Genomic DNA, 22,293 nt, shown 5'->3' with positions numbered 1-22,293 from the left:
AAACACAAATCACAATCCTTCCCTAAAACCTTTCTATTGAAAGCCCCCCAAACCACTTAACAATGACTAAACTCCCAATGTGCTGAAGTTCATCAACCATGGTGCTGACAATTGTTATCTTATTTTCCTCGTACTTCTAAGTCCAAGTGTGTGCATTGACCTCCAGCTTTTTCTTGAGTTCCTTGGGATAGGGAATGTTTCTTTTTTTCCTGTTTGAACATTAACTCACGTGCCAACACCGTATTGCATGGCTGAGGTTTTTATGCACTATTTTTATAAAAATAGCGGACAATGAACTAAATATCCCATTAAAAGGAATGGTGGGAACAAGAAAGAATCTTACTTTCAGAATAAAATGGATTTCTCAATACACAAGACTACCATACCAAGTTTTATATCTACCACCTCGGATGAATGTCACTTGAAGACTTTATTCAGCAGAGACAAGAAATTCAGCTTCCGTCAGTAATTCCAAATCTTCTAACTTTGAGGCATTAATGTTTAAGCACTACTAATAGCTGCAGCCACTACAAATTAATTATTTAAGTCCAGGGAAATATAATCAATTTACTGGGCACTGGTAGTAATAAAGTAATGTTTTCTAGATTAGGTTTTAATGTCAACTTTCTCATTTTGCCACTGCTGTCAATATGACTGTGTCACTTCATTTTCACATGCTAAGAAGCTAAACTGATTAAAACCCAGACATCTTCACGGAGCTCAAAGTTTAACACTCTAGGACAGTAAAATATGACCTCTCTGGAGATCAAATATCAGCAACAGGTCGAAACCAGTGATGTAATACCAAAAGATGATTCTCTCAATAATCTAGAAGAGATACAAGCCCCAAAATTAATGATCCCATCATGCCAGACATCAGAATATGCAGGGCAATAAACAGTGAGTCACACGACAAAAAAAAAAAAAAAAGACAAAAACAACCAAAAAAAAAAAGAAAAAAAGAAAAAAATAAACAGCATGACAGTAACATTTTTAGAGAAGCCCACAGAAGCATTCAACTCACCTCTTGACCAGATTTGGCAGAGTTTTCTGAATGGAGAGATTCAATTTCCCCTTCAATCATTGCAGCTTCGAGGCACTCATGCAGATCTTTAAAGCCATTAACCTGGAGTGGATACTGGCCAAACATTTCTGTGTTTTCAAATTTTTTACCTTCACATAAGAAATTAAACATTAAAGGTTAAATGATCATTCCTAAACCGTAAAACAAAACAAAACAAAACCACAACAACCACCAAACAAACAATCCTAGGTCACCTGGCCTAGTCTACCGAACAATACTCATTGTTTTCTCATTGAGCAACTCACTTATGCGTCTGAAAATAAGATACTTCAAAAGTTGCTTGAACATAATATTGAAAATGACTGCTTTTCTTCTTAAATAATTTTTACCTTGTTTCTGCTCTTATCTTTTATAAAAAAATAAAAACTCACAATGTTTTCTGTGTGTAAAACTGTGATGTGAAGTCCAAGTCCTCCACTTGCAAATAGCAGCTGAGTAGTACAACCCTGTACCGTATCATCGGTCAGTGGAACTGCTGGTATGAAGCAGCCCTTTATAAAAGTACATTTTGCAAAAATAAGCCACAAGAGCACATTCACGATTTATGTCCTGAAAACAATATCATTATTTGGTAACAGTGTATAAAGATGTAAGCTTAAACATGAGAAGAAATATGGGTGGTGAGTGATTTCAATTTAAAATTGTTACTGACTTTAGGATGAAACAAATTCAGTCTTCTTGCATCAGCCAGTTTCTTTTCCTTGGTTTGTCTTTTATATCTCCTTTGTTGAGATGAGAATGTGAGGGATTAAAGTATTCAAATGCAGGAGAATGAGAATATTAGCTAGTAGCAAGGAATCTGGATAACATTTTGAAGTCTAACAGCAAAGCAGCATTAGCTACAGTTTTCCAAGGCCAAGAAACAACCTGGAAACCACTTTAAAGATTACAGATGCTTCATTCAAACACATCTCAAGAATCATTCGCTCTTGGGATGGGGACTGAATAAGCAACATTAAAAATGCTTTCACAGCTGATGGCCTGCTGGAAATAGACAATAACGCAATTCTGCAAATTATGTGCAGATAACAAAGGGAAGCTCGTTCTACACTCTCTGACTCCTCAACACACTCTCTTACAGTGCCCTTGTGAAATGTGTTCATTTGATTTGTGTCAGTATGGAACAATGCTAGGGCCACATGATGAAATATAACCTATATAAGAAAAACAGTGATTAGTGTACATAGTTCTTGTATCATGCAAAGGAATGGTCCAGAAATTCGTGTGAATAGAGGGTTTGAACGGTGAACATTGAGACTCAGGTCTGGGAGATAAGAGAACCAAGGATTTTTTTTTAGGAAACTGCAGACTTTTGCATGGGACACTGCACAAGCCTCTGACATCCAGCAAAGAGATCACCGAATAAGGAGAAAGGGGGAGTTGAAGGACGACTGAAGGACAAAGCCTGGGAGGAAGACTAAGAGCCTTTAGCACGAGTGACCCCCCAGAGGGACCACCAGAGACTAATATGCATGCGTCCGGGAGAGGGTTCAGATTCTGGGAACTAATTATAATAACCCTGCCTTTTCTAGGAGTAGTGATGAATATGTATTAGTCTAGGAGCATAAAAACCAGCCACCTGATGTAACAGGTGTGCGTCCTGGTAGAGCAGAGACTCCCGGTGCACCCAGCGCTGTTTGCTTGCCTCTGTTCATTTAATAAATTGCAAACTTTAATTGGAATCCTATTTGGAACTCAATCATTTATCACATCCTTAATCAGGCTTCCAATGGTTCCTTGTTTTCAAGGAACAATACTTTTAAGAAGCTGAGTTATCCGTACCAGAAACTGTACAGAAGAAAATACCATAACTGAAACTTACAATTTTATTAAGTGAAGCAGAGTGTCAGAGACTAGCTGTAGGAAATGCAGTCATTTGAATTCTGTACACCTTTAGCAAGTGGCACATTTAGCAGGGCAAAAATGCCCTGATAATCAGTTCTTGTAACCATTTTTACTCAGCATCTCCCATTAACTTCTATGCGTCAGGACATACACTCAACTCCTGAAAGGTATCAAAACAGTCTTCCTGGATTGTTGAAATTCACTACATTCACATTCAGTCTCATATTCTCAGGACAAACCTTTTGACACACACTGTAGGTATATTCTCCAAGTGTATTTCTGCAGACAGCTAAAACCATATAACTGTATCATTCACCTGGGTACTTAGATAAGCAGTCAACAGGCACCAGCACACAAGTCCAAGCAAATTCAGGTGCATACCTTCAAGTACACCAACTGCTAAGAATCGTCCATAAAACAGCTCCACCATTGGGTTCTTTGGTTTCTCTCCATCCCTGAAAACAGAGTGTGTTAGCACAAGATCCCACAAAGCCACAAATCTTTTTACAAAAATAAGAGTAGAATATTTTGAATTCATTATGGAGATGCCGCCTATTTTACTTAGTTACAGTTCATTATGTTTTGTTCTTTCCACTAATGGTAATAACAATTCACGTATTTGCAATGGTAAGTACAATCTGACAATTAAGTTTCAGAAGTGCTTCATTTCAGGAAAATTTATGTAAATCAAATTCATTTTGTGAGTGTTTAAATTGTACATAGCCCTTGTAAAAAAACTATTTCTTCCAACACTCTAGAAACAATTATACATTCAAAAGACAGTTTACAGATGTTCACTTACACAAACTATGAACATTATCTTCTGAAAAGGGAAACAGGAGCAAGGTTTTGAAGAATTTATAAGATTGAAAAGTAAAACCGCATTCAAGTGAGAAAAAAGCTAACATTGCTGACAATATATATCTATACTGTTCAGGTATTTTGGACTTCATTCGTCAAGATTTCTAACACAAAAGAAAATGGTGAAAAAGAAAATTAATGGAAAATTGAAAGTATCAGCATATATGGAAAATTATATTTTAACTGAAACAAGCTACAGAGTTGGATCTTTTTCAGCCATACAGTTAAAAGTGGATTTTTGGTTGGTTTGCCTTTTCCTTATTGAAATGTTTGATTTAGAGAGTAGTGAAACAATCTTACCTCTCTTCTTCAGCTTTAATTTGGAAGGCATCTTCTAACCAATCTAATAATTTGTGTGTAAATTCACTAACGTCTTGCTGTTGGAAAACATTAAATGGTCAGTAAACATTTATATATACTACAGAGTACAGAAGTACTTTACACGATCAGCATCGAAGCACATCTTCTTACAAGAACTCCAAAGTCACACTATGCTTAAGACTATGGTTGTTTTTTTATGGGTAGCTTTCAGAGCACATTAATGCTCTCATGTTCCTCAGTCTTTAAAGAGTCCTGTGATTCTTATTACTTGGGCTCAGCTTTCATACCATGGCAGTTCAAAGGCATCTCATGAATCCCATTGTTCAAACCCTTTGGTATCTAACAAGTGGTGACTAATATTACTTTCACCAAGCACTAAATTCAGCATGTTGTTGCAACTAAATACCTTAACCATATAACCTCATGAGCGAAAAATAAATCTTCTGAAGAAACAAAGTGTTTCTCAGAAAAGCAAAATACACCTGCTGTGATTTAGGCACGATCTTTGAATATGAATATTAGGGCCCACCAAACCAATACGTAGACAAATAGTATACTTGGCTTATAAAGGCCTGGATGTAATACTTTGAGATCAGAAGAATTACACTCTTTCAAAAATCACAGACTTAGAATTTGAACTAAGCCCTAAAAGCAAAAAAGTTGGACTACTAAGAAGGTTTCAAAAATGGTGTTTGCTACTTTTCTTTGAGATTTCTAAAATAATAAGAAAGTGTACTGAATCTGCTAGTCATGATGCCAAAGATTATTTATTAAATTCATTTTTTATTTTTATTTAAATAAAGGTTACTGGAGATCACAATATCAGAAAAAAGCTCAAAAAGACTTACAATTAGAATTCTCTTTTCAGCACCTGTGGACATTTTGGATTTTTGATTGTTCGTTTTAAGTATTCCCTATTGCTAGATGACCATATGAGAGCATGCATAATTCTGAATCAAATTACACAGAAATTACCTGTTGTGAATCATTTGATTTAAAAGCATCTTTAAGGATCTCAACCGCTCTAGATGGGTCGACATATTTTCTCTTTGAACCAACTAGAAGTGCAAACAGGTATCTCAATTCACGCATGAAAGGCAGATTCCTATGTTCCTGTATTTGAAGAAGAATTAAAAACATCTAACAAAGCAGTAACAAAAACAGTTTAAAAAAGTGTTACGGAATGAGCTAAGCATATATTCTGCTAATTGTCATTCACATACTTAAGCTTACTTGCATTACTACCAAGGTTGTGTTGCCTGGCTTATACTTTTCAATTTTATCACAGAACCACAGACTGGTTGAGGCTGGTGGCCACCCTGTCCAGTCCCCTGCTCAAGCAGAGACATCCAGAGACAGCTGCCCAGGACCACGCCTGGCAGCTTCAAAGAAGCTCTCCAGGAAGGGAGACTCCACAACCTCTCTGAGCAGCCTGTGCCAGTGCCTGGTCAGCTGCACAGTGAAGTGCTTCCTGATGTTCAAAGGGAAACTTCCACTGCCTCTTGTCCTGATTACAGACAACATCCTATTTACAAAATAATGTTCTCTGAAAATAAAACTACACTTCAAATACTGAAACCTCCATGAAACCACAACTAGATATGGCTGTTTGGCTCAAAATAAGACTGAATAGACATGTTCTGTCTTGAGCACAGCTACTACTACTACTGAGCACAGCTACTACTAAATATTACACACCTAGCACCACAAGCCAATTTCTCCATGCTCATTTCTCTGAGGAGTGTGACCCCAATTTTGTATGTCTTACCATGAATCTTATTTGGGAGCCACTAAACAAATTTCAGCTGATATATATAGCTTACAACCATCTTGGAGAATGAAAGGGGAAAAAGAAAAGAGATACCTTTTCCCTACGGGATAATCTATTGAATTTCAGTTTTATATAGAAAAATATTTTTCCATATGATCATTGCATCTCATTATCAGGTATGACTTATCCTTACACTTATCACACAAGTCCGATATAGCAAAAGCAAAGTTCATTGGATAAACAATGGAGTAAAGCTATTTACAATTGTGTGTGCATCTGATACACTGAGCAGAAGAAAAAAAATGAAGTTGGGTGAATTATTAAAAATACAACACAAGAATAATGAGATGAGATAAGAAATAGCATGCAAGCTTCATTTGATGTAAGAAAGTTGAAAGCATGCAGGTTCCTCAAAGAACACTACATACAGCCCTACCAGTTAGTACATGCAGATTTTACAAAGCCTCAAGTAAAACACTGCAACCATATGCATTGATTTTTTTGACTTAGCATCCCTCTACAAATCTAGCAGAATTACTTGTGAGCCTATGCACTGCCTAGTATGTTTCAAGTTTTTTTGTTAACTGAAGACTCTGAATTTGTAAGGTGTAAACAGATTGTTATTTCTCTTAACAGAAATAAGAGAAATAGCCTGCTCTCCTGACAACTTAAATAAATATTATCTATGGAGAATATGTAGTTCTTTTTTCTGGTTTCCAGAAGAGGAACAAAAGAAATACCTTCTGCCCGTATAATGAAAAACAAGTAAATTGAAACACAATCAATCACGCCGTAGATTAATCCACAATTTTACTGCTGTGGAGACTGGATATCATTCCTACCCCTGAGCAGATAGTTGACGAACACTTGTGAAATCAAAACCCATGTAATATCCACTTGTATGTAGAACAAAGTATCATTCAAACACAGCACAGATGTCAGATGCTGGCCAAACTGGAATTACTTGGTGACAAACGTGCTCATCAAATAGCAGACCTGTTCAGTCATTCAAATGTGAATACAGTGCACATAAAGCTTCTAGTACATACAGTCTTTTATTTCAGCTTTAAAAACCATGCATAGTGTGGAATTGGAACGTGTTCCGCTTATTACCTAAAAACTATTTCTAGTCCTGTAAATCCCCAAAATGTTTTACTTGCTCTTCTAGTCCACCTTGCAAAACACTGACCGATTATAACCAATGTTCACAGAAAAGGCTGAAGACTTCATCAAATGCCTCCCTAATTCAGCAATAAATCTTCAGAATTAAAGAATAAATTCGATTTTCCATTTACATCTTTAGATCAATTTCTAACAAGAAAACAGAGAAGCAAATTCTGAAGTGATTTGTTCTTACTATTTTCATAAAGCGATCTACTGAAGATGAACAGAAGTTTTAGATACATTTTATCAACATGCCTCAGAACTAGCAATCATCTGTTCATATGCATAATATAGACGATAGACCACAGAATAATCTAGATATCATCTCTCTTTTATTAAATTTGTATTACAGAAGCAATAAGCTGTCTTGCATTACCCACCCAGTCTTACACTACTCATTTTGCTGAGTTTCAGAAATAATTGTAGTTTTGGGTTATCAGCTGGCTACTGATTTCAAAATGATTACTCAGAACAAATGCTTCTCTAAAGCCAAAAAAAAAGATTCTCTAAAGTTAATAAAATCTTTTTTTTTTTTTCTTTTTTCTTTTGGAAAGTTCTCTTTAATGCATTTGACATCATCCTTGAACATGTAGGCATTACGTCAACAAACAGCAGTTCTTACTAAACAAAGCCTAAAATCTTCAAGTGGATGTGAGCCAGTCCCTAAGACATACACAGTTCTACAAAGGACTTGCATTTTAGAACAAAAAGAACTGCTGAAGGAACTACAGCACAGCACAAGGCTCTCAATATTCAAGTGCACTCTACATGCAACGAGAAAAAAGTTAAAATCAATTTTAAAACAAAAGCTGTATGGAAAGTTTATCATCTAAAATGTTCTCTATTTTATCACTCATCTTGCCTGCATAAGCAACTTCTTAATGCTCTGATGTTGGGACAATCTATGATTAAGAAATGCTTCTAAAGCAATCTAGATGTTTAATGCATAGCAAGCATTCATTATTCTCCATCAGTGTGCCAGGACACTGGCATAACAATGATGTTGAAACACAGGGAAGGACGTGCTAACCTGTAATACAGTAACCCCTTTCGTGTGACAATAAAAAATTTCTTGAAGATCCAGTCTACACCAAATATTCAGGTGGCCTCACTGTGTACAGCAAAGACGACCTGTTCGTGTGGCAGCAGGAGCTAAGAGAGCTGGGAGGGCACATGGGCTGCAGTGACTACAGCCAACCGTATTTTGTTCCACAGGAAGAAGCTGAGTAACACACAAACCGAGGAAAAGGAATTTCAAATGAGAAGAAAAACTGATTTGAGATTTTAAAGCTGTGCCAAAGTTTGAAAAACAAAGTCCAGTTAACTGAGGCAAATGTGTATTTTTTTGTGCTGGTGCCAGTGGTTTTTTGTTGTTGTTGTTGTTTGCTTAAGTAAAAAAATTATACCAATGACTTCTGGATGAAAAATTTTACATGTCAAATTATTACCAGTATTTAGATTGAATATATTGATAGGAAAGGATGGAAACACCCCCACTATGCAATACTGCCTGAAGTGCAGGCTTTAGTTCTGTACCAAGACACTGTCACAATCTTAGCATTAAAGCCCACTTTCCATCAACCAGAAACCAAACAAGATGACAGGATTTAATCCATGGCCTTGAAAATCCGAGATTATTAAAATTTGTTTTATTAACAAGTTATGTCAGTAGCATCCAGCATTTAATATTAGGTGAAAAAAAAAAAAAGGCAAAAACAAAACCAAAAACCACACACACAGATCACTACCAGCACCAAACAAAACAAAACAAAACAAAACAAAAAAACAAGTCAAGATATTTTTTAAAAAAACAAATAAGAAGACAGAAGTACATTTTCCAGGGCATTTTTTTTAAAAAGTAGGAAGACAGAAGTACATTTTCCAGGGCATTTTTTTCCAGGACATTTTTTTTCTTGTCAACTGGAGGTTTATATTACAACTTTAAATCAATTTGACTCTACTTCTCTTCACCATATAATGAAATATAAGCACCATATTTGGGAACATGCATGTTTATTTCTACTGGTAGTTTATGTTTCAACTAATGAAGAGTTCTCTTTTCTGAAAGTCTCCCCACAACATATTTCAACATTAATGCAATACTTTTAGAGCTGCAGATAAGAGATATTAGTGCATAAATTATTTACAATTCCATTCTGGTATTTAGACGTAGGAGAGGATACAAACTACTGCCAGAGATTCTTACTAGCAGGCTTGCAGGTTCCTACACAACTCCCTATCATTTGCCCAGTGTCTCACAATTTTACACAGCCTTAATATCGTTTGTCACGGTCAAAATTTCTAAGAAATAGCACTTTGGAATTGCTGAAGTAGCATATGGCTTCTAACATCAATGCTCTGGTAAGACATTTTTCAAAGACAACAGTTTGGCATTATCTATTTCATATCGCCTGTTTGATGCCAACTGCCTTTTAAGCCCTCAAAAATGTCGGTAAAGAAATCTGAGTACTGGAGTATATTATTAAAACAACCAATAATGAAACGCAGGGCAGAAAGTCAATCTAAAAAAATAATTAAAATATATATTTCAGGAAAACTCTTTGGTAGAGCGTAGCATGACTTTATTCTGACCTTACTGAAATACACCATCTTGCCACACTCTTGCGGTGTGTTCCCAATGCTATCAATGCTGCATTTGCACAGTATCTATTGCAAACAATTTTTCCTAAAGAAACAAGTGACACCTTGTTCTTCAGTGGGGGGAATGAGAATGCAGGTGGAAGGAGGGCTTATACAATTCTGACTGAACATGCAACTTCCCTTTTACGGTGCATACCTACAGGTTTAGAAAATGGACACAAAATTTTTATATTTGGGTTTTGGTTGTTTTTTGAATTGCAACTTCATTTTTGCTAGTGAACATTCCAGTCAAGCCTGAACTGCCAACAAATAAAAACAGGCTGGTAACACACTCCATTTGTAAAATCTGAAAGGAATGGGCAAAAGACGATGGTCTAATTTCTGGATATGCAGAAATTCATTGCTCTGTTTTGCTAAAAATCAGGAAATTAAGTGTTTTCACACTTCATACAGCTACTTGCTCTTTCCATTTCTTTATTTTATAGCACGGAATTCAGTGTACTCCCATGCATTTTTCCTCAGAGAGCATCTATTGAAGGAAGAAAACTTGGCCTGTTTTGTCCATCAGTCCATGTTCATTCTTCCACATTAGCCTGAGGTTACAAGAAACCTGAGCCAACTCCTCTGTTCCCCAACCCCATATGAATACCAGAATGAGCGTGAGAAAATTTATGCTTACAATTTATGCTTTACTTTGCTACATGGCCAGAACAGACCAGCCAATAATCAAAAGCTTAACCTCAGATCTTGAGTTGCAAATAATAAACATCCCTAAAAAACAACGAAGGGGCCTGGTCAACACTAACAACACTGCCAAAAAAACCTGTGCAGGTCAAACACATGCAGAGTAACCAGAAAGTATGCCCACAGCTGCACAGTGTGAGGGATGCAGAATAAAACATGGTTCTTCATATAAACTACTTCCACATTAAAAATGCTCACCCACTAGTATCAGTGCTGCCACAGCTATTGCACAAGGTTCAGAGTAGCCCTTCCACTGCATCTGGTCTATGCAGCTGTTTGCTGAGCAAAGTTTAAAGGGCAGGATGTTAAGAGAGGTACTCTACTATGAAGCCAAAGTGTTTTATGTAACAAGAAGCTCAGAGTGATGTTAATTGGCACCTATAACATCTGTGCTAATTTGAACTAGAGAGCAGTGCAAAAATCAATTACAATAGAGAAATGCCATTATTAACCACTAGGGGAAGTCAGCTTCTAATTTTACCTTTTGATTTCGGGGCAAGTCTTGAGCATTTGCAGGAGGATTGAAATTCAAAACTAGTCTTCGAAACTCCAGCAGGTTAAATAATGACTGAAAAGAAACAAATAAAGTGTTTAAGCACTTCTGCAAACCCTAAAAAAATATTCCAAAGTGTGCCAATAAATTAAATGTTACACAGATAGCTTCTAAAATGAAACTTTAGCATTATATATTGTTTTACTTAACTTTGCTAAATATATTTTCAACATTCCAAAATTATTTTATTGAAAAAGTAAAATTAAAAATCTTTATACTTAAATGAAAAAATAAGTTTCCATGATAGGTAGAATAAATTACTTTTTACAACACATTTTATTAACTGTATAGCTGTTAGTTTTCAAATCAAAATAAAAGCTTCTTTGACTATGTAAAATTTGTCTTGTAGCCCCTCTATCATCCACCTCCTCAATGCAAAGTGGTTATTTCTTTGTACATGCAACTTAAATCCACTTGCAATTATCTGTACTTATTCCATTCTGTCCATTCCTCCCATTCCTCCAGGATTTGAATACTGCACGTTAGAGTAAGGAAACTGGGTTACACAACTTAGCAAATAAGGAACTGCTGTTATTCTTATTGTACATACAACAGGACAAGAAAACAGGTGTTCACAGGCACACCTACAAAGAACACCATAGTGTAACACAGAGCCTGGAGCCAAGAGAGTACAAGAAAAAGACAACAAATGATTGCAAAAATAGAAGTCCAAAGCAGTGGCTGAGAACTGAAGTCCAAAGCACTGATGTAACCACGTTGTTGCTTTTCTATACAGGCATGAACTGCTTCGGTTAAAGTTGAAGATGAAGTGCTTCTTAAAGGTAATTTAGGCTTAATTCTATCACTTCATTACCACAGATCAGCATCTGGATGAAGAAAGGGTTTAATATATTTTAAACACGCTCAGAGAAGCACAGGAGAGGTTTACCCTCTAATTCATCCCATTTGGTTTTACAGTCTGTAACTTTTTTTTTTTTTCCCTGATCACATATTAGCTATTTATTTTTGAAAGGCAGAGCTTGCCTACCCTGGCAGTAGACTTGATCCCGCAATCTGTCCTACACTGGTAAAGACTTAAGTCACAGACCACAATGGATTTAACAGGATTTCAACTCCATAACATCAAGAAAGTGAAACTCAAATTGTGAAGGGGCAGTGGGTGTATTCTAAGAATTTTAAACACTTGGATGGGGGAAAAAAAAAAAAAAAAAAAAAAAAGATGTGTTTGTGAGAATTTGCTCTCCTCATGAAAGAACCTTTTCTGAGTTTGATCTCTTCCCGTACACTGGAGTGTACACCATCTACAGCAAAATCAGGCAGCTACCAAAGTTGTCTTTCCTAACATTTTTAGATTTAAGACAAAAACACCAACGAGAAAAGTCCTTTCTCATGTTGCAAAATCAATATAATCAAGTAGGCAAGCTTTTTTTCCTCCCTGTTTTGATGGTCGGAATACAGGTTCCTCTTTTATCCTTCCTTGCAGAGAAGAAAGATTAAAACACCGAGTCCTTTGTTTACTTACTCAAACCATAGAAAATGTTAATATTTAATTCAAGTGTCATTCTAGAAGTTCATACTAATTGAAGTTATGTCTCATGATGTAACAACATTCCACTGATGGGCTCTTCATCAAGCGAAACATAGCAATGTCTTACATACAAAATAAACCAGCTGTTGAAATATAATGTCCAAAGACTGACTTCTCTCCATGACTAATCCAAGTGCTATCAAAGTGCCAAGCAGCTGAGCTGGCCAATTTCATAACACACACATCCAAATTTAGTACAGAAAATTGTACTAAACTTTATGATTTTGCCTGGCATTTGAGTAAGTATTAGCTCTTTATTTCCCACCTTATTTCAGATTTTATTATTTTAAAATTATTTTCTCTTATTTTTTTTTGTTAAATCTGTTTGAATCCTTTTAAGGACCTGTACAGGTATTCCAACTCATTATTAAAATGGAAATAACATCCCATTTTAGCAACTGCAGTCAGAACATTTGCTTGACTAAGCAAAGGCTGACCATCTCAAAGATCCCCAGCTTATCAGAAGAATCTCTGATTCTCAGTAAACTTTTAAAGATTACAGGCAGCAGCCTTGCTAGGACTTGGCCCTCTTCTCTCAACTGCACTGGCTGGAGCTCAGTGGGTCCCATGGACAATTTGATATGGGCCCAGTTGCCTCCAGTAACCGCTGACTCAATCTTCACCCCCAGCTCAGAGCCAGACCCAGGTCCTTCTTTGGCTTTTTATTACCAGTATAGCAACAAAAGCTCTTCTTATTACCATACGCATCCTTTGCGAGCATTAACCCCAGGTGAGTTTTCACTTTCCTAACACCATCCTTTCATGCCTGGCCAGTGTTTCCAAACTCCTCCTCAGCAGTCTCTGTGGAAGCCTCTGCTTCCACTTCCTGAACAATGCTTGTCCTCTCAGCTCATTAAGCTGACAGAAAATGATTAATTTTTACTATTTTATTTCCCTACTAGCTTAACACCTGCTTACCAGGCGGACAGATTAGCACCACTGCTAGGAAAGGGAACCACAGTAGTAATAAGTGATATCAATTCAAATTACCATGAAAATGAACAGATTTTCAGAATGCCTTTCTGCTACTACTTCAGTTAGGGATGGAACGAGAGAGTAACAGAAAATGAGAATAAACAAGCAAACCAAAAAAAACAGTGTCAGTTTAGGGAGTTCAAACTAACAATGCTGAACGACAATAGACTTTTTGAGGCTTTCCCCTAGTACAGGTGGTAATGTAGATATTTTCTGTCGTGCTAGAGAGAACTATTTAGAGGTGTAGCTTCAAGAATGTAAGATAACAAAAATGTTCAATTTTCTGAGTAATGTCTACCCTAGTTAGATAGACAGACATCAAATAGTTTCAGAATATTAGTAGCCTTGGTTTCACTTAACTATCTATCTGTCTTAGTTTCACTTAACTATCACTGTCTATCCCTTTTCCCCTCTTAATATCCAGGATTATCAAAACAAGGGCCTTGGCAGAATTTAGATTGGCTGAATAAAGAAATAATTCTTAATATTCAAGTACTGTGATGTTGCATTAGTACTGCAAGAATGTAAATTAGTCATCACATTAAATCCATAAAAGCTTAGCATGCAACACAGATCATTACCAGCTGCCAACAGTCCCAAAATAGTAAAGATACTGCCATCAACCATACTTGGAGAGTAGGAAACAGTACTTTTACATCTAGATGAAAGATAACCTATCAAGCTGTTGCATATAGCTTTGGACAGGCACTCTTTGATGGATTCTTGAAGATCTGTAAGCACAGGGCACTAAAAACAGATGTTTCAGCAACAGATGTAAAAAGAAATTGCCTAGCAATGTCATATGTTTCCACTGTCCAGGTCAAATAACCAAATATTTTTGAGCAATAGCTGGTGAATTTTTAATATTGATTACCTTTCTAAAGTATACATGAAAAACGCAATCTTGTAATACAACAAACACAGCCATCTCTCTATTCAATTTGCAAAGATTAAACTCAGAAGGAAGGAAGGGCTTTCAGATTATTCTATGAAGTTTGTATTAAAGCAATTCAGGCTACTAATTCTAAACCAGGCTGTAAGTTACCAAAAACATTTCTCATTTCACTGAAAATCACGATGATGTTTAAGTAGAACGAATACATTTGACCAATGTTGTAATGGCTGTAGAAAAATGAAACTCTTCCTAAGGTGATAAGCAAGAAAAATCTTGGTCATTAAACCTTAGCCAACAAAATAGGACGTACCTACAGGCAGACAGCTGGAACACTGGCTTTTATGAAAAGTGGTCAGCACTGAGATTTCTCTTAACACAACCACAAGAAAAGCTGTGCAATTTCCATTCTTGGGGCGTGCTACTTTCACCAAAGTGAACTGAATTAAAAATGAATAAGAATGCCACCAATAGTGTATGTGTGCATAACAATAGCAATGTGTCTGCAGCAAATACTAGCAAGAAAATTTGTCTCAATTAGTGCCAAGGCATGAGATTTAACAGGAGAAAATTATAAACTTGAATTTTGGCAAAGAAAATTTAGCAAGGATTTAATTTGGTTAGAAACCAAAATTGAAAGGTATCTTGTCAGTACAGCTTAAAAAGCAATTATTAGGCGGGGGGGAGAGAAGCATGCATTCCTACAGAGCTCTTAAATGAATCCCTTCAGGTATTGACATTTAGCCAAAACATGATCTTGTGCAAATCAAAAGCTTATATATGCATTAACACCCCAAAACAGCCATTTACCAAGATGACATTTAGCCACCGTGAGCCCTTTGTGCATTTTCAATGTGTTATTTATTCAGAGTTTAATGCCACAAAGTGTAGACCATATCTACTTTCACTTTGTATAGCAAGCATAGAGCAACCTTAAAGAATTAATACATTATTATTGTCCTGAAAATAAAGAGCATAAATAGAACTCTGCCTATGTCATTTAAATATATTGTTCAGAAGAGTTTGCCTCTGCCAACATGACAGATTAGATTTACGTTCTTACTTCACTTTATAAGCAACTCTTGTGTTTTACTGTACACGGAGCTACTGTTAGTGGGGCAGACTGGCCATTATTAAGGTTAATTTTTCATTCATGCCAATAATATAAATCCAAGAAAAAGCAGAATGCTATATGCTAACCTACACATATTATCATATGTTCTTGTCAGTGGCATTTCTAACTTAAAATATTTTAACTAGTAAATATAAAGTGCTAAGGGTTCCAAAAAGTACTCCTACTGCACTTATGATTATTGGTGTCTTAACACTTTCGCAAACTGCGGATTGAATATTAGTGTCTAGCAGAGCTCAATATTGCAAGAACACATGCAATTTCACCAGCAAATAACTTCACTTCTCTCCAAATTTCAAGTCTTTTGGACTTTATACCACTAACTAGGGAGAACTGCTTCTCTCTAGTCTCTAAGGCCTTCCCCACCTTTTCTATTCAATGACGTACTTTACGTTTTGGTTCATATTCTTGAACCTACTCTTTTGACTACACAAGTCCACGAAGCAGCTTGTTTGTTACCACTGCACCAACTGTTCTACTTATGCACTATGCTGTTTTCCATCCAGCACCTCCCTGTAACTTACTCTAGGGCTGCTTCCTGCTCCACTTACTTGTGTCTTATTCACAGTAAGTGGTAAATCCTGTTCATCAGAACAGAGACTAATGGCAGGCATTAAATGTGCTCATCAGACCTATATTTTAGCCAATGCATACATCACACAGCAGTAAAACACAGACAAGAATCCTTCCTATAACGCTTAAGCTAAAATGAAACTGAGTGCTATACTTACTTGCTTTTGCATATAAAATTAAACACATTTTATTACAGTGTATAAAATAATTACTGATAAAAAATATAGAAAATTTTAAATACATTTTCCTCCTCAGTACATAATAGCCCTTTGTATTGCCTTACACCATTTAGAGAAAAAGACCATGATAAAATGAAGAAGATATCCAGAGCATAATTCTGATACTGCTTTTTTCCATTCACTGAGAACTTGGCACAATCAAAAGCTTTCCTAAAAATCCTCACATTCTTTAGAAACCTGCACATAGTGACAAAGAACAGAAAAGAAGAAAGGAGCTTTAAAAGCTAGGACTTTAGCAAGTTCCTGTTCCTATACTTGTGAAATTATAGGTATGAGGGTTTTTTCTCTCTCCTTCTTGGAAGCAAAAATCCTACAGACAGATATGACACTATCTCATGGTTGAATTTGTGCAGAACAACTCCACATGCACAGTGGAGTCCAGAAAACATTTAGTATTTTCAAAGTCACAGAGAGATTCAATCACAGATCTTAAAAGCTTTGGAAAGCATTTCAAAAAGCACATTCTTATTCATCAACAATCAACAAATCAGCATTCCAAACTGCTGAAAACCCAAGTATAAAATGCAGTTTTAAGCTATTGTGGTTTGTTTTTTCTAGAAGGCTTAGGTGTAACATGGAAAAAGATGGAGAACAGCTTTCATACTGTTTGATCTAGAAAGTCAAACTAACTTAAGAACTCCAGCAGACTTGGGTTAAGTCGACATTTTAAGTAAACAGCAGCTCACCATGGTATTACCAGCCTGTATTTAGAGAACGTTTACTCATTTATAGCAACAAACTCAGAACATCACTGTAATTCAGAAGACAGATAAGCGTGATGTGAGATGCTTCCAGAAGAAGTCATCTTATATTCGTGTCTTGGCACATATTAAAAAATGCCATTCAACCACTCCTCTGTTACTTGCTTAAAGGAAGAAAAAATTATGTTAAGACACAAAATAACAGCCAAGATTTCCTTATATGGTTACAGTTCTCAAGTTCTTGACTAAATGCACAAGTAAACAACACACCTAAGCAATTTCATAGCTTTATAGCCTTCTGAACCTAGAAATTGCACATAAGATCACAACTCAAAGCATTTATTCTGTATCTTTTATTTTAATTAAATGAACAATCATGTTATTAATCAAAGTTAAAGCCACCATCCATTAAATCTCCCCAACCCACCCCAAAAGAAATTTCACATTATATACCACTAAATATAAAGTAAGTTTGAAAAATCACAATGTACCAGAGGAACTTGGAGACAACAGAGAAGAAAGGAAGAAAAAAAAAAAAGAAGGAAAAGGAATATCCCAACAGAAAAGATCACAGCACATCGGAACTTGGAAGTGACAGGTAGATCTTTACTCAACAGAGTAACAGAGGAAGTAATGGAAGGAGGGAAAGAGAACCTAGATTTCAAACACCCTTATTCCCCTGCCTATGAAATCCTACGGAACAGTTTATATCACATTCCCCATCCACCCCCAGCTCAGACTGTTCCACAGAAAAAATAGGGGAAAGAAAATATTCTGTCAATGACTCTTAACATAATAAGTCAAACAGAGATTGACACCCGAAGTTCAACACCAAGCCTTCCATTTACATGCCCAGGGAAACAAGAGAATCATGTACAATGTACATATATGCAACTCTTTTACATAATAATAGGCGTTTTGCTATTAACATACTGGCCACATCATCCATCACAGTCCCTTTCATTCAACTTGACAAACAGGAAAAACAAAACAATTCAGAAATTAGCTTCTTGCAGAAAACTGCTTCAAAGATGGAAGAACAATAGCTGAGCCAACAACTGGGAGGAAAACATTTGCTTGATTCTCACCAGTCAAGCTGGCTTTCTAGAACTAAAAGCTTCAGATCAATTGAGATCCTAGCCCCAAATATATTGAAATAAGGAAAGACAAGATTTCTTCTAAGCACAAGATGAGTAGAATACCAGAAATTGTATTAGGGACCCTGAAATTAAAAGTTCAAGAGCAGCCACAGGGAAATTTAAGACTAGCTTGTTAATTCTTTGTTCTGAAAGCTACTCATTTTCAGGGAGGAAAAAAAATAATAATAAAAAAAGGTCTTTCTTCCTTCCATCAGAACTTGTCTTAGTTCGCTGACTGGATGGCATTCACTGAATGGCCAGCTACTCGTGCTCCCTCCCTTGACACCTTTTTCAAGGGGTAAACATCGCTTGCACACGACTAAAATCCTACTTTCCTACTTCAATCTCTGCAAGATAATGTTGCACAATGTTTAAAAGTAGAAGACCTTGGAGACAACATGCACAAGTAACAAGCCTACAGACAATACCAAGAGGCTCAGTAGTGCACGTGCCCTGTGAGTTATACGCATTCTACATCTTAAGTCCTGCAAACAATTAATTCATGCTCAGCATGACAAAGAAGAGACACTTCACAGGCTTAATAAATGCATTATTAATAAACCTTTTTCAGACTCCAGGTTCAGATTATAAACTCTTCAAACTAAATGTGAGGTTACCTTTTTACAAAGGAACCACTGAAGTCTAAGAGAAAAAAGAAGTAGTATATTCATGTTTTGTTTCTTTAAAGACCTTGATATCTTAGGATCTGTTTCAAGTTCAGATATATGCAGTTACAATAATGAGAATTAAAGCAAACAAACAATTCTAGAAATCAACTAAAACCTTAAGATTTAGAGATCCCTCTATAAAAGTTATCCAAGCAATAGCAAAAGCACATATGGGTGAACTCCTTTCAAAAAATTGGGTTTATTGAAAGCTCAAAAGGATGGGAAAACTGTTAAGGGACTTGATAAGTTTCTTGGCAGATAAGGAGGAAGTGAACATGCTTTAACACCGTTTTGTTTTGACATTTTTCCTTGGGGACTCCCTTCTAAACTCAAGCTATTATTAAGTCAGAAGTCTTCGACAGCAGGACAGGTTTTGAAAGTTACATTATGGAAAAATATCATTGTTAATTCTAGCGATACTGACTGTAACTGCTGAAAACAAATCTTTGTTCTGGAGCTATCTGAAGAAAGATTTCCCCCTTCCCCAACAAAAGGGGATGACTTCCATGTGTGTATGCACAAATGCTCTAATGCGCAAATAGAGATTAAAGGGTAATATTCATATTTCTAGACATGTTTGAATCATGTTAGTGGTTGCTGTCACTCACTGCAAATGTATTTTAAGGAATTTCATGCTCTTAATGTAAGTACAACAACCATTGATGACGGCATTTGACTAAGTCAGCTAATTGGTAGCTATAAAAAACAATATACATTGCACAAGGAAACTGTCAAAATGTCAAAAGGATACTTTTTAAACAAGCACGCCTTAAATAGAAATATTTTTTTCCTTTCTCTGCAATTTAGTTTTTAGATTATATTACACAATATATCATTGTGACTGACATTAGTTAACATTTAGATATTGTTGACCTATGTGATGTGTCAAATTTCAAAAGACTCCTAAAGAAAGCTTGAAAATACTTCTACATAGTCAATGCAACCCAAGGAGTCAATCTGCCCTGTGGATAAATAAATATGGTATTAGCTAATGCTCTAAATTAACGTGCATTAAATTTCCTGGGGTGGTTGTTTGAAACATAAGTCTTTCTGGCTGGCAGACAATATTAATAACCTAAATTTTCAACCAACTGAAGTTATAAATCTTTCAATGGTTTACTTGAATTACATTCTATAGACCTAAATACAGAAGGTTAACTATCTTTTAGGGTCAAAACATTGTAATTCCAAATGCCACATATTTTCACATAATATGGGTGATGACCATAAGAACTAGCTAGTCCTCTTTATAATCCTCTTTCAAAGTATAAAGTTGCATGCTGGGTATAAATAACATGAGATCATAGGTCTAGCATTTTTACATTCCCTAGCCCCTGTCCTTATCTCTATGATTAATGAAGTAAAATTCAAATTCCCTTGAAAACATTTATTAAAGAATTTGCAGTCCTTATGAATTAAATATATATATATATTTTACAGAAATAAAAATACACCTAAAATCAGTAGTCCTGACATTTGGAACTGTTATGGAATGTAAAAATCTGATTACACAACAGAGAAAGTAAAATGCCAAGTCATATTAGCTCTACAAAGAGCTTTATGGAGATAAAATGCTCTTCTATACTGGCACCAAGAAAACGTTTCTGCTATTGGAAAAAGAGCTACGCATGTGATGGAACAGGGGAAGGAAGAGAGGAACAAGGAAAACTTCAAAAGATCTCAGAAAAAAAAAAAAAAAATCAAACTTATTCAAACATGATAGTTTAGTACATGCTTAGAGGCCCAAGAAGACGAAACACCTCCGTTAGGTAGCAGGGGAGGTGTTATGGAGAAAAAATACCGAAGTGTTTCCATTCCATTGTCTGAAGTATTACCTGCACCTAAGTAAATCCTACCATAAAAAAAAAAAAAAGTACAACAGCAATCCAATTTATATAACCTACTGGGATTTCAGAATGATTTCTGAAGAAGTAATAACAATAATAAACCTTAACAATGCAGCCATGAGGTAAGATTGAAGTTCCAGGCACAGATAAAGGGGTAAGTAAAAAGAGAAAGAGGGTAGGAGTAAGTAGTCTGGTCCAATCTGAAGGTAGGTTACTGCAAATTCACTTAGTCCATGCTGTAGTCTATGCTGGTGAGCATATTCTGAAAGAATCTAGAAAAGGGATCAAGTATCAAGATGACCAAGCTTGCTCAGTACAGAGACATGCAATGTGGTAAAAACAAGAGCTGGCAATGATGAACTGACAGAAGGATCATGTAGCACTGAGTGATTATATAGTAAGATAGTAAATTTCAACACGGGTAAATGTACAGTGAGGTACGTGGTGAAAAACAATCCTAAAATTCATAGAAAATGATGGGCTGCAACCTGTAATTATTAAAGTGACTGAATTTTTGCCAGATAGTTCCATGAAAACATCTAGTCAATGCAAATAGCCAGAAATAGAATAAAATAATTAAGAATGGATGACAATGTAACAGAAAACATGACCATAGGATCCTAGGGTAATTCAGTTCAGATGGGACTGATGGATGTCTAACCTCCTGCTCTAAGCAGGGTCACCTGTGAGATGAGCCCAGCTGCTCAGTGCCTTATCCAGGAAGCTCCTGAAAGCCTCTGAGGTTCAGCAGAGCCTGCACAGCCTCTCTGGGCAGCCTCCTCCACTGCCTGCCTGTCCTTATGGGCAGAGTGTTCCTTAAATCTAGACCGAATCTCTCTTACCTATACTTAAACCCATTCTCTATCACAGAACCATAGAATGGTTTAGGTTGGCAGGGACCTTAAAGCCCATCCAGTCCCAACCCCCCTGCCATGGACAGGGACACCTCTCACTAGACCAGGTTGCTCAAAGCTCCATCCAGCCTGGCCTTGAACACCTGCAGGGATAGGGCATCCACAGCTTCTCTGGGCAACCTGTTCCAGTGCCTCACCACCCTGATAGCAAACAATTTGTCCCAAATATCTAATCTAAATCTACCATTTTTAGTTTGAAACAATTATCCCTTGTCCTATCACTATAGTCCCTGATAGAAATCCTCCCCATCTTTCTTATAGCCCCCCTTTATGTACTGAAAGGCTGCAATGAGGTCTCACCCAGAGCCTTTTCTTCTCCAGGCTAACCTTCCCCAACCCCCAGCCCTCTCAGCCTTTCTTCATGGGAAGAGAGGCTCTCCAGCACTCCCATCATTTCTGTGGCCCTTCTCTGTACTTGTTCCGACAGGTCCATGTCTCACTTGTGCTCGGGGCCCGAGAACTGAACGCAGCGCTCCAGGTGGGATCTCACTACGGCAGTGTAGAGAGAGTTCATCTCCTTCAACCTGCTGGTCACACTTCTTTTGATGCAGCCCGGGATACAATTTCTGGGCTATGAGAGCACATTGCTGGCATATGTCAAGTATTTCATCCACCAGTAACCCAAGTCCTTCTCTACAGGACTGCTCTCAATTCATTCATCACCAAGACTATACTGATGTGTGGGATTGACCCAAACCAGGTGCAGGACCTTGCACTTGG

General features: G+C 36.6%; 1 protein-coding gene across 4 annotated transcripts in view; it reads right to left on the bottom strand.

The window, feature by feature from the left end:
- The window catches only part of USP25 (ubiquitin specific peptidase 25), a 95,675-nt gene that overhangs the window by 33,046 nt on the left and 40,336 nt on the right, over positions 1–22,293 (bottom strand). For all 4 annotated transcript variants that reach the window (XM_035315414.1, XM_035315415.1, XM_035315416.1 and 1 more), the window contains 5 exons: positions 10,873–10,959; positions 5,087–5,224; positions 4,091–4,167; positions 3,311–3,384; positions 1,025–1,173 (listed from right to left, as the gene is read on the bottom strand). In XM_035315414.1, the coding sequence (XP_035171305.1) occupies positions 1,025–1,173; positions 3,311–3,384; positions 4,091–4,167; positions 5,087–5,224; positions 10,873–10,959 (525 nt within the window). The remainder of the gene's footprint in view (positions 1–1,024; positions 1,174–3,310; positions 3,385–4,090; positions 4,168–5,086; positions 5,225–10,872; positions 10,960–22,293) is intronic.

Source organism: Oxyura jamaicensis, chromosome 1, assembly GCF_011077185.1.
Source record: "Oxyura jamaicensis isolate SHBP4307 breed ruddy duck chromosome 1, BPBGC_Ojam_1.0, whole genome shotgun sequence".
In the NCBI taxonomy this organism is placed as follows: Eukaryota; Metazoa; Chordata; class Aves; order Anseriformes; family Anatidae; genus Oxyura; species Oxyura jamaicensis.
The sequence above is the reverse complement of the archived record's forward strand: the minus strand, read 5'-3'. Positions and strand labels throughout refer to the sequence as shown.